General features: G+C 37.0%; 2 protein-coding genes across 4 annotated transcripts; both read right to left on the bottom strand.

The window, feature by feature from the left end:
* Window positions 1-896: 896 nt before the first annotated feature.
* On the bottom strand, window positions 897-4977 carry LOC119986556 (tobamovirus multiplication protein 2A-like). Of its 2 annotated transcripts, none has more exons than XM_038831165.1 (7): window positions 4826-4977; window positions 3943-4202; window positions 2642-2741; window positions 2385-2465; window positions 2201-2305; window positions 1644-1853; window positions 897-1348 (listed from the first exon to the last, which is right to left on the bottom strand). In XM_038831165.1, exons 2-7 carry the CDS (start codon window positions 4179-4181, stop codon window positions 1241-1243), a joined length of 843 nt encoding a protein of 280 aa, XP_038687093.1. In that variant the 5' UTR covers window positions 4182-4202; window positions 4826-4977; the 3' UTR covers window positions 897-1240. The 2 variants fall into 2 exon arrangements, with proteins under 2 accessions (XP_038687093.1, XP_038687094.1); XM_038831166.1 differs by lacking the exon at window positions 4826-4977 and adding an exon at window positions 4252-4740 and having other exon boundaries at window positions 3943-4215.
* An 815-nt stretch (window positions 4978-5792) lies between these two features.
* Window positions 5793-11242, bottom strand: LOC119986395 (two-component response regulator-like APRR2). 2 transcript variants are annotated; one of them, XM_038830939.1, is made up of 12 exons: window positions 11060-11239; window positions 10203-10409; window positions 9441-9520; window positions 9079-9145; window positions 8873-8919; window positions 8611-8688; window positions 7968-8513; window positions 7311-7451; window positions 6916-7179; window positions 6725-6796; window positions 6539-6613; window positions 5793-6336 (listed from the first exon to the last, which is right to left on the bottom strand). In XM_038830939.1, the coding sequence occupies exons 2-12, from the start codon at window positions 10330-10332 to the stop codon at window positions 6172-6174; spliced, it is 1665 nt and encodes a 554-aa protein (XP_038686867.1). In that variant the 5' UTR covers window positions 10333-10409; window positions 11060-11239; the 3' UTR covers window positions 5793-6171. The 2 variants fall into 2 exon arrangements, with proteins under 2 accessions (XP_038686867.1, XP_038686866.1); XM_038830938.1 differs by having other exon boundaries at window positions 6172-6336; window positions 10203-10502; window positions 11060-11242.
* Between the last annotated feature and the right edge of the window lie 1412 nt (window positions 11243-12654).

The following is a 12654-nucleotide window of genomic DNA, read 5'->3' as shown; positions in this document are numbered from 1 at the left end:
AAACGCAGAAAGAGATGACATCAACCCAAAAAGAAAAAAGAAAAAGAAAAAAAACCACTAGAGTCATCAGATAAGTCATTGGCCATACCCAACCGAAAGATTCAAAACAAATCACAAATGTAGTTGCATTAAATCCCAACAAAAACTATCCTTCTCAAAGCCATAGAAAATTAAAAGATAACAGTCCAATTTGCCATGTAAGTCTGCTCATTGGACCACAGAGAGTTGTGGTATATAGCATATGGAGTGATGGAGAAACCACAAGGGTGAAAATGACATCCACTCATAGATTGACGAGTAAGCGTACATCTTTGGAAACCTACTGCATTAAGATATCAAAGAAAGAAAGTGAAGAAAGTTGAGAAGGTGAAGAATTGTTGGAGAAGGATTCAACATAATACTGTAATGGTCCCTAAAATTGTTTATGCATTTCTGTTCAAAGGACGTTCTTTTTCATCTACATAACGAGCACACACTTCCACAGAGCCTAAAAGAGAGTCTCATGTGCATACTACATGAGTCCACAGCTTTTCCAATATGAACTTTAATCCACAAAGGAAATTCCAGATCCTAACTTAAGGAGATACAAAAAAACATAACAATTGGGTGATAATCTGAGGATTAAAGATGCCCAGGTCAGGAGTTCAAAATTAACTTGGATATTTTCCAAATATTACTTGGTTCCTTGGGCCTTGCATCCCACTTTTGAGGGACTTCAGCCCACTTACCTGCACGGACTTCAACCCAATCTAAAGCGTTTGTTTGTCGTAGTGCGGGTTGTTACAGACAAGCTTGGGTTTAAAATTGGCTCAGTGATTACAAAGTGGCCATTGGACTGGGGCCTTTCCGGTTAAAATCGGAGTGTTTTCCTGATGGAATGTATATCACAAAGGTAATGCAGTGAAATGTGCTGTTGAAGTCTGCATGCTACTGCCATGACAATACATCAGGACATGTTCACAAACTTGTCAAAAAATGTAAGCTTAACCTCACTAGAAAACCAACCAGAACGCCTAATATTACAGCAGGATTTGACACACAAAATGGAAATGCTTGGAAGGTTTGTTCTTTATAAGGAAGAGGTATGATGAGAATTGAGAAACAAGTAAAGCTCCTGAAAAATGTGATTTGTACACAAGCTCAACATTATGAGCTACATTGTCTTTCGAGATACTAGATGCTATCACGCGATTGTGCAGGCAATCTGTCCGAACATGGTTCAGCGAAACACTGTGTGTTGTCACATGATGGTGCAACGGCTCCTTTCCTCTGCTGGCTGTGTTGTCGCTTGCTGGAACCTGTGCGACTCTGATGGGTTGTATGTGAACTCTGAAGTATCAAGTCCGTACTGGTTTACATGCATAGATAAACCAAAACATTGCAGCATTATTAGAACAAAAACTATGACAGATAAAAGTCATGAAATAACTGGAACAGAATTGGGGGGAGAGAGGAGGGGGGAGGCGGGTTTGAAGAAGGCAGCATAGTAAATCAGCAATAAGATGGTTAGGTCATTGGTACAGAAAATAAAAGTAACAAGTAAAAAATATGATGAACCCCAAGTTAAATGACTCACAACCTAAAGACCTTTAGAGAAAATTCAGAAACGAAGCTATTTTATTCGGCAGAGTGCATTTTCACACCTTTTCCCTCATCCGTGCACTCCAAGCATCATTTCTGCTTGGACGCTGGTCAATAGTTCCAGCAACAGGTATACCAGTAGCAGGAGCCGCTGATCGGTTGATCAAGGGTTGCTGGATTTGTTGTCTCGGAGCAATGAGTTCATCATCACTGTCATACTCTGCTGGCCTATTTGCTGCCCTTACCATAAGCGCTAACAAGAAAATCAAAGCCTGCAAGCCATGTTCATTCATATTAACGTGCTTCAGGTTCTGGGGGATAACAAGTACACAGTTTTACCATTCAAAAAAATTTAAACAGACTAAAGACAACAATAGAGAGTCAATAACCAGACCCGACTCAAAATAAGACCTTGCTCTTTCACCAAAAGGATAAGGAGAATGTGTAGTTGTCTCGAGTATAAAGATACACACAAAGCTTACAAGAACAATCAAATGAGATCTGCCCTTAGGTTAAAAAGCAAATTTCTCATTTCACATCATAATACAGTTACGAGGCAACTCCAAGAACAAAATCATAATTCACATCACAAAAATAAATGACATTTAGTTTTGCTTACCTCCAAAATTACTACTCCAAGAGCAACCCACTTCACAATTTTCCAGTTTTCTCTCAGGAAATCATATATCATGTCAAAAACTCCAGTTTTATCTGTTGGAAGATCCTGGAAAGGAAAATCATAAAAAAAATTAGATGAGCAAAAAATGCGAGCTGAAATTCAAAGAACCATAAAAAACACTCACTTCTTTCCAGCTCTTGTCAAAGAAAATAAAAGCTGCACATCCAAGCTCCACCAATATTAATAATATGACCAATACCGAATACTTTTCTTCACTTAAGGGAACCAATATTCCAATATAACGTGAAATAAAAAGGTAATAAATAAAATTAGAAATGTAAATGATGCAGATGTCGCAATATCAGTGACAACTGACAAGTGTTAGGGGCCTGCCTGATGCCACTCATACAGACTACCTGATTAACAAGAATATTAGGATACACATGTCAAGCAGCATCCATTTCGTGTTGCAGCTCCAATACAACCAAAACAAGAGATGATAAAGAGAACCACTCCGACACCAATGAATACGTATATGAACCTGCCACGGAAAACAATGCAATGATTATATCTTAGCAGTTGAAAAACACATACGAATGACCAAGGAGTTAGCATAGAAACCCTATTTTTTATGCTACAACAATAACTAGAAAGTAAAATACAGGTATTGTAAGCCAATAACAACAATCAAGCTGCTCAAATTTAAGTCTGCTGAGATTGTATAGAGATCAAATACAATTCAACCCAATGTTACTACTACAAATCATACCGTGCCAGTCTTTAGTTCCTTTGAATTTGGAAGAGCTATATGTAGTTACTGCTGCTTCGATATGTTACATGCGTCATGTGTAGAATTGAAAACCCAAACTAAACCTAAAGCGACTCATCACAGAACCCTAAACCCTGGCCAAATGCATGAATAAAAAATTAGCCCAATCCCTTCAAAATGGCAGGCCTTGCCTTGAAAAATTGTTCGCAGCTATGATTCATACAGCCCTTACAGGGTCCCGATTTCAAGGCTAATCTGTATTAGCATGGCTTCAAGCGATTCCCCTACTCTTATATCTACAACTTAGCTGAACAACCATTCCTTTCATCCATAAATAATAATAAAAAACTATAGTCCAAAATTACAGTGAAAACTTCACTAATTTTTTTTTTCCAAAAAACTGATTCTTAGCCCACACCTTATCAACATTAGAGTAGCCGAGCTCTAGTATGTATGTAATAAATAAGGTTTTCCACTTTCCCTTCATCAATAGTAATCCACGTGATTACAGTATAATCGGTTGATTACTCCTACTTCTCTGAATACATCTAAAAGTGATAGAAATGTAGGACAAAGTAAGAAGAAGATGAAGGTTATATTCAATGATTATTTTCTAACTCGAATACCATATTATATCAAACCAGGAAATATGGATAATTAACTATCAAAAAGAAACATATATGGCTATTAGGAGTCTAAACAATCACTTAAAGCGAGACGTTTTACCCTTCTAACTCTTCTAGTTTCTAGCTGCACAAAAATGGCTTCACTATCCTACATTTTTTCAAGTATCCCCCTCCTCTCATTGTTTCTAAAAGTCAAGGGAAGTCTCTGAGGACTTAACATGGTCAAAGCCAGGTAAATACAGAGCAGATGAATTCAAATATAAACTTTATTAATGCACAAACAGGTAACAGCTGTAGAGACCAAAATAAAAAAGAAATGTATAAAAGATAATTACAACCAGTCATACCAGGCTTTAGGCAAGTTGTCAAAAATATTAGCTGACAAAGACAAAGCCATAAGCATGGGCCGACCAAGCTGCACCAAATCCTGATTGTAGCTCACGAGTGAAACTCCACCAGCGTCGTCACTGGCTCTATTGAACTCAACAAACAAGTAGATCCCATAACCAATCATGGCTAAACCCACAAGGGTGAGCAAAAAGTTCAGGAGCTTCAAAAGGCACTCCAAGCACCCTCTACAAGCCATCCTCTATGATTCTTTCAATCCCTTCAAATCGAAACCCAAATTAGTCTCTCCTTACATCAACAACTCACCAGATTACATTCAATTGAACCCACATTGATGATTGACCCACAAATCAAACCGTTATATCATCACAATTTCACCGAAATACATTCCAAATTCACAAATTATAAAGTCCACATATACTTCAAAGAATAAGCTCATTTGGTGGTTGATAAAATGCACAAGAAGTATCATACAGCTAAGCAAAAACTTTACCCATTGGAAGTTCAAAACAAACAAATTTCAATTACCCCTAATGCATCCACTAGAATTTAGCTTCCCTGAATCCTATGCATCAAAAAATAAAATCACACAAAAGTCGAGCTTTACTTCTCCACCTAAATCTTCTCAGCACCCAAAAAAGAGAGGCAGCAGGTACGTGCTAGTTGCTACCACTTAAAATATTCAAAATTCAGAATCCACAACTCCCTCCCCATGTATTACTACAAAAATTCGACCAAAGCTAAACACTTTGACAAACAATTCAAAATTATAATTAACACCGATAATTCCATTCCGGAAAAAAAAAAATTTCACGACAATATCAGATCTCAATCTTGCTCAGATGAGAACTAGGGAATGAATAAAAAAACCGGAGAACTTACAGCAACCGAAAATTGCGAGCTCCTCTATTTTTATTCTCTGAAAATCGAGACAGAAATGAGGAGAGGAAAAAGATGAAATTCAAACGGGCAGAACAAATGTGTTTGAAATGACACATTTGCCCTGTTCTTTTTTTTGGTCAACCATGAACATTTTGTAAATTTAAAGGGCAAAGAGGGGCATAGAGGGCCTCCTGAGTTGGAATATATGGTGTTATAAGATTATATTATTGGATAGGTACGAACTATTTAGAAATTAGAATATTATATTTCTTATCTTAAAGTTGTGCAATGAATTAAGAATATTATATCATTGCATACTATAATATTACATTTGCAAATTCACACATCTTTCAGTGATCAAAACAAATGTATACAATAATAGTTAGTCAAGGCAACACCTACCAATCAAATTGCACAAAAGCTTGAAGTAGTTTACCTCATACAAGGGTATTGTCCACTTTGGTTACCTCAACGGACATTCCTATTTTTATCCTTATGATTTTATTTCAAGAAGTCATCTCGCCTCCCCTATTCAAACCCAATGGTATTATCTCTTTCAAGCACCTCAAATGACATTCTCATCCCCTCTCTTAGGTCTTATTATAGAAAATTATCTCAACTTCCTTGCTCGAGCCCAAAGATATTGTCCACTTTGAAATACCTCAACGAGTGTTTCGCATTCTTACCCTTGCCCTCACGGTTTTATTCTAGGAAATTATCCCACCTCCCTTACTCGAAACACATGAGCCATGATCTCGTGGAAGTGAGAAAGTGAAAATTACATACATTTTTGTGAAGTTCATGTGAAGTCTAGAAGGTTTTTCCACTCATCTTTGTCTGTTAAGTCTCTGTCTTGGACAGTTGTGAACTGAATTTAATGCTTTAATTTGGACCCAAGAAAACACACCCACTTCAATCTTTTATTACACGATGAAGTAGACTATTCATGAGTCAAGAATTATGATCATGCTGTACCAACTTAATTAAAATATATTTATCAAAAGAAATCAGTTCATTATCCACTACAAGTCTACAACTAATTCCAACTTTATTCACAGAGCTTCTGTTCTGTAGCACCATACTATCCGAACCCCATCACCACTAGGAGCTCCTTAATCAAGACAAGAAGAATGATCAAACTCCCAGAAACCAACATTCAATAATCTGAACTCAGTGTGATCTATTTACAACCAATTAAGGATCCCAGAGGCAATGTTCTTGTAAGGAATTAAAAAAAAAAAAGTTGCTGAGAGGTCATGAGCCTGGTTGGAGGAAATTGCCTACTTTGGAAGATATAGGATCAGGAGGGGGCAGCGTCGGTGGGGCCGGAGATTGTGATTGCCAGATCAGCAAGAATTAGAGCCATTGATGTTGGGAGGGATGGTGGAGATGCCTTGCCTGGAAAGCTCAGCCAGGACACACTCAGTGGAAGGAGGCTTCAGGCCTAAAGGCAGGGGTAGCCATGGCTTGCTTATTGCGTCTTTCACAACCTTGTCAACCATTTCCTCTGCCTGCAAAAGAAACCACAGGAATCAATTTGAGTTTCAAGGGTTCATGGAGATTAATAATGTGCTTTGATGCTCATTTCTCATACGCGCAAAACCTATTACCGCTCTATTTATGTATCGTGACAACTGACTACTTAAATTAACCTAATTCATAATTCTAACATGAAATTCAAGAAACAGTGTTTTAAGAGTAGTGTTGAATTACCGGGTAATGTTCGAAAGAATTTTCAGGCATGCCATAGCCAATGATGGCGCCAGCATTGGAAAATCCAGACGTATTCTGCATTTTCCAAAAATTTCGGTAAACAGGAGCATAATAACACACAGGTGCAGAGTCCAAAAAATTTCCAATCCACATATACGCAACAAAGATCTACATTAGCTTGCTCACCTGCTGAGGCAAGGAAGGACAATAGGTATAAGGTGGGGGCATCATAGGGCAACCCCAAGCATCAGCATGCATCTGAAACATGAAAATACAATGCATATCAGAAGTTACACTTAATAGGATCAGTCCTCCAGCCTACTGGCACAGACAATAAGCTCGTATGTATCATTCGCTTTGAATATAACAAACGTTACCCTAGGATTAGGCTTCCATTGCCAACTATCTGTCTGTGGCCACGGGGGATAGCCACCCCACATCAGGACAGGCGCTGGGTGAGTATTAGGAGCTCCCCACATGTGATAAACTGGACCAGACGGAGGAGCAGGATTAGAATGATATGTTGGGAAAGCCATGATAGGTTTATAGGAACAGTAATTTCTTTGCATTTGGTCTTTTTGATGCAGCCATCTCTGGTTGTCATCCTTAGGCAAGATGTGTCTCCTTTGTATTCGATATTTCTGCATGACATGATCCAATAAGTTAATCAACCATGAATAACTACGAAGTCTATAATAGACATAAGAGGATAAAATTGATAATGAGGCATTCTTAAGAGTAGGATTATGATGAAACTAGCGTTAGAACTGACCTGGAGATGACTTGCTACATTATGTCTAGTCAAGCCTGCCACTTTCATCAGCTCTAGAATTCGTGAAGGTATCGCTTGATCTACTCCTAGCTGCTCCACTGCTTGGACAAACTTTCTATGAAGTTCAGGCGTCCAGTCTACCTGGAAACCAAATGTAAGTGACCAACAGCAACTACTATGCACATTCGTAGCTACACCTACCTCACTGAAATTTAATCTAAATTTGAGAAATAAAACACATTCAATTATTGGAAACAAATTACTAGTGTAGAAACTTCCAAAACGATCAAGATCATGTACTACTGCATATGCCCAGTTTAATGACATGTTTACTGGGGGGCAGGCGATGTAACTAAAATCAACTGTCACAGTATAGGAGAAATCATTAATAGGATTCTATAACAATCCACGGGGTACAATAATACATAAGATGTACTGCGACTGCAATGCATGGCATTTAACCTATTAAGTGCATTGAGCAGCTTATATGTGTATGCTTACGGGGGAAAATGAGAGGCTTTCATGACAACCAGGAAATTCAGATAAAAGTAGCTTACAAGATTAGAAAAAGAAAAGGTAATTGCCAATCAAAACTTTCACCCTTTTTTGGAGACGAGGAAGAATCAAGGATATCTTCTGAAGCTAAAACTGAATTACCTTCATCTTCTTTCGGTTAGCCTTAATCCCGCGGACACTATGGGTAGCTTTACCTGGGCTTTCAGTCCCACCACTAGAAATGTCAAGATTGTCTTTATTTTGAGGGTGTGGGCAGAGATTACCCTCGTTGTTGGCACCATCAGCCAAGTCAATCTCCTCTTTGGTTGAAATCTTTCCTAAACTCTGCGGTTCTCTAACAATTAGAGTCTCCTCAACCATTGAATTTACATCAGTAGTTTCGACAGATTTAGTTTCCCGTTCTTGCTCCCCACTCTCAGTTTTCGTTAAGCTATTAGTGTGATCTTGAAAATCCTCATCCTCCAAAAATCGTTCTACTTGTTTTAATTGTGGGGTTGATGGAGCTGGATACTTATCGCTACCTGCTGACTGCTCAAGCTCATTTCCATTTGCCAGAGACACGCCTGCCTTTTCTGCCCTCTCTTCATTGGATTCTCCATTCTCCAATTGAAGCTGCAGCATGGAGACCACTGACTGCTTAACAGGTTTCAGTGATTCTGAGATGACACTCGCCTTTGTATTGAATGCCTGCTCAGGACGAACAAAAGATAAATTTTCCTTCTCACAGCAATCACACATTATTTAGCAGTATGTCTGCACATACAGTTAGCAGAATCCAACGAACCTTATGAACTACATGCTGCCAGATGTTCTTCAGTTTGTCATCGGAGAGAGGTTTCAGAAGAAATTCAACTGCACCAAGCTGAAAATTTACAGTCAAATGCAAGCATTGATAACAATAATACATGGAGAAAGCCTCCACTTTGAACATCATTTGAGCATAATTCTAGACCAAATCTTAACTGAAGGTACTGAACATTGAAATATAAAATCTCATGTTCATGGATATTGAAGTTAAAATTGAAAGATTAGAATAAAAGTCTCACCGCCATGCACTTCATCATGGTGCTCAGACAATGAGTGTTCGACGTCACTGAAAGAAGATTATTTTGCATTAAGACAAATATCACCAGAAAATAAAGCAATTAATCCCCGGCCTCTCCCAAAAAAAAAATATATTCAATACTGACGAAGGGACTCTCATGCACTAAAACATGATCGCCTAGAGAACTAGTGAGCTTTCAGAACTTACTAATGGTTGGAAAGTCCATGGCAGCTTCTAGAAACTTGAAACTCCCATTGCTATTGCTTGTACTTGCCTGTACAGACAGACACATAGAAAGAATTATCAATATTTTAGGTTCTATTTTTCTTTTTCTTTCCGAATAGTGACATTTGGAGGAAGTGAAAGTCATTATGATCACAGTAACGGTATCCTTAGCTTGATTAGTGCATTATAAAAGATAAGATAAGCACATTCATGCACTTTATTTCACTGGAATATAACCATTTTGAGGCTCATAGTTCTACAATTATGAAATATTCTTCTAGATATGCATGTAAATAAGTTCCCAAACATTCTTGAAGTAGTGATATAATTTAGGCTTCAATTACCTCCACAATGGCGACATGGAAGCTTTCTTTTTTGCTTGAAATTGCAGACAGAGCTTCGTTCTCATTGCAAAAAGAAAAAACTGTAATGAGCAAGTAGAGATGACTTAGAACCACAGAGAAAGAAATTCCCATTTCAGAGAGAATAATCTACTAAAGCATTACAGGATATACAGAAGACTGTGGAAAGAGGAACATGAGAATAGTATTGATACTAAATGATGATAAGAAGGAGAAAGCTAAGAACTTTTACATGGATACGCCATATTTTAAATATGAAAAGAAGCTGAAAGAAATAGTACGCCCTCCGGAAACTAACCAAAATTTTGTCAATAGAACTAAAATCAGAAGAAAACAAACAAAAGAGTATAATTTCAAGGTCTTTTAACATTTTTCGCCAAATGAAGAATCTAAAGCACTAAAATCATACAAAACCCAAATTGTGAACTTTAAACACTTTATTTATAAAAAACCAATATAGTGAGAAATGGACTACTATATGTAGAATCATAACATAAAGGCACAAAGTAGAACCAATGATAGAACCAAAACAGCTACATGCTTAGGGCAGCACCATAATTCAATAGTAGAAACAAAATAACATAGAGGCACAAAGTAAAGCAGTGGGGCACAACTAAATGATATAGGTAGATTTATACTTGCAAAATTAGGTGAAAAAAGACGAAATAACCTAAATTTCCAGTTGAGGAAGTAGAATACTGCATCAACAAGCTCATAACAAATATGGAGAATCAAAATATGTACCAATATAGTCCATAGCTTCTAGTTTCAACTTTATCTCGGCAGCAGAACTGCTGTCCTCATCAAGGAGAAGGACCCTGAGGCCTTTTGGGAAATCCTCCCATGCTGATAAATCATTAGCAGTGCAAACCATAGCTGGTTTGGCATCATTTCTCAGGCTGCTGATGTGTGCCTCAGATCACAACTGATTGACAGCATCAATTCAATTCTCTGCAAGATCCAAATGAGATTCACATCAAGCTCATCAACACTTTGATCTAATGTCCTAAATTTATCAACCCCACTTAAGAAAACTCAGAACACCTGACATTATAAGACCAATTTCACAAAAGTATTCAGCATAATATTGATCAATCCTGAAGCTTAACAAATTCATGCTTTAGACACAAAACTTGACATGGACTCAGATGCATGAGGAGCCCTAATCAAGCTAATTTTCACTCAAAAGTTGGGAGTTACAATAAGAAACAAAAATTTCTCCCCATTGTTAGCTTACCCAAAATAAAAGATCTTGTTAGCTCTTGCTTGCTTTATAAAACAACAAGCAAGATCTCTCCAAGATAAAAACATACATGAAATTTTCAACGTAAATGGAACTGGGGGCTTAAACCAGAACAAAGTACATACCTTTAGGCACAATACAAATTGAAACAGCACAAAGAAAAATCATTCAAAAACCCCACCAAGAGAAGAAGAATAATAGAGAGAATCATGAGTATTAACCCCAACAAAATGCATGCACTTATAACTACGAAATCACCATTCAACCCATTAAATCTCTCAAAACAGACATCAAATAAATCAGTCTCCACATGAGTTTTTCAAAGTGCATAGACATGTATATGCACCATGTGCACTACCTGTGGTGAACACAGAGAAAAGCTGTCCCCTTTGTTTTCTGTGTGTTCCTGTTCACTTCTTAGCTTCTTCGTTGGCTGTATATAGAAGCCGCAGAAAGAGGGGGAGGAGGGGATGGTTAAGTGGGCTTTTATGAAGGCAAGTCTGTGACTTCCAGCACTGTAGCTATGAATGTGTACAGGCCATGGAATATGCAAAGGAAAATTAAAAATAAACAAAAAAAAAAAGTCAAGCACCTTTTCTACACAAGCTTTTGAGGCGAATATCCCAAAAAACACACATTTTCGAAATAATCCCAAGATGTTCATTTTATAATTGATTGCATCTGGAATTAATCACAATCTCATTGGGGTAAGTTGTCTTGCATTATATATGCCTTTTTATAATTTGGTGACTTGACTTCCATGATCATGAGATCATCCATGGCTTCTTCTTTTTTCTTTTTTTTTTGAAACTTTTAAGCGTCTATGTATTGAAAGGTTGATTTCATGGCCAACAACTAAGCAAATAATAGTAAGAAAAGGGGTTTACTTTATCATCAAGATTATGCCTTTCTTTCTTGTGATGATGTATATTGATTTTTATGTAGAGTTCAATCCTTAATTATGGTTCCTTTAATTAATTTTGTAATCATTAGAGGGTATGATTATTCACCAGTTTCATATCATCTATTTTTTCAAAAGATGTATGAAGTTTTGCCGTCGGATTGACTGGATTGAAACAAATTTGCAAGGAATATAGTATCAAAAATAAATATGTTCATTTAAAATAAAAAAAATTTCAAATACAGATTTTGATAGTATTTCTTAATTTTCTTGGCTTTTTTTCCTGGTTATTTGTGTTTTTCAATTGGTTTTGTTGGTACTATGTTTGTAAAGAGACCTTTGTCTCCAAAATGATGTGGCAAAGAAAAGACCAAGATCCCATTGTTGTTGGTATTAATCATTTACCATGGTAGAAAGTGCAATTGAGATTTGAGAATGACTTTAAAAAGTATTGCTGCAAAGTCAAGTTAAATTAATTTCCTGTATGAGTAAATCTAAACTTAGATTTTTGCAAAGCTAAAGGCAAGTCACCATCTTTGATGTTCGTTGTTGGATATCAATTCAATTTTTTGTACTTATTCACACCCATACTTCTTCAATTTCAATTTCTATGTAGACAGAGAATCACGAACACTTGTGTTGTGGTATCTCATAGAGGTTTCGAATTCGAACCTCTCGTATCCCCTTCCTCTGCAATCAAAAAGTTTCAATGTAGACATTTCACCACGATTCTAGATCTTTGTCTCCTCCATCAAACCCTAATTATGACATTTTTCAAAAACTCCATATGATTCAATCATTTCCAATTATGTGAGATAATTTAAATTGCTAAATGCTTGTGATTCAAACACATCACTTCATATACCAAATGATCATCTTTAGCATGAAGTATACAAATTTATTATTTGGATATTGATCCGGACCTAAATTAGAGTTGTCATACCCGCACATTCATAAATTTCTCACTTGATGACATGGTGAGTTGGACTAAAGCCTAGGCGTGACGATACAAGTATTGTTTCTAGTGAGAATCGATTCAAAGAGAATCACCA

Source organism: Tripterygium wilfordii, chromosome 20 (assembly GCF_013401445.1).
Source record: "Tripterygium wilfordii isolate XIE 37 chromosome 20, ASM1340144v1, whole genome shotgun sequence".
In the NCBI taxonomy this organism is placed as follows: Eukaryota; Viridiplantae; Streptophyta; class Magnoliopsida; order Celastrales; family Celastraceae; genus Tripterygium; species Tripterygium wilfordii.
Note: the sequence above shows the minus strand (reverse complement) of the source record. Positions and strands in the feature narration are given on the sequence as shown.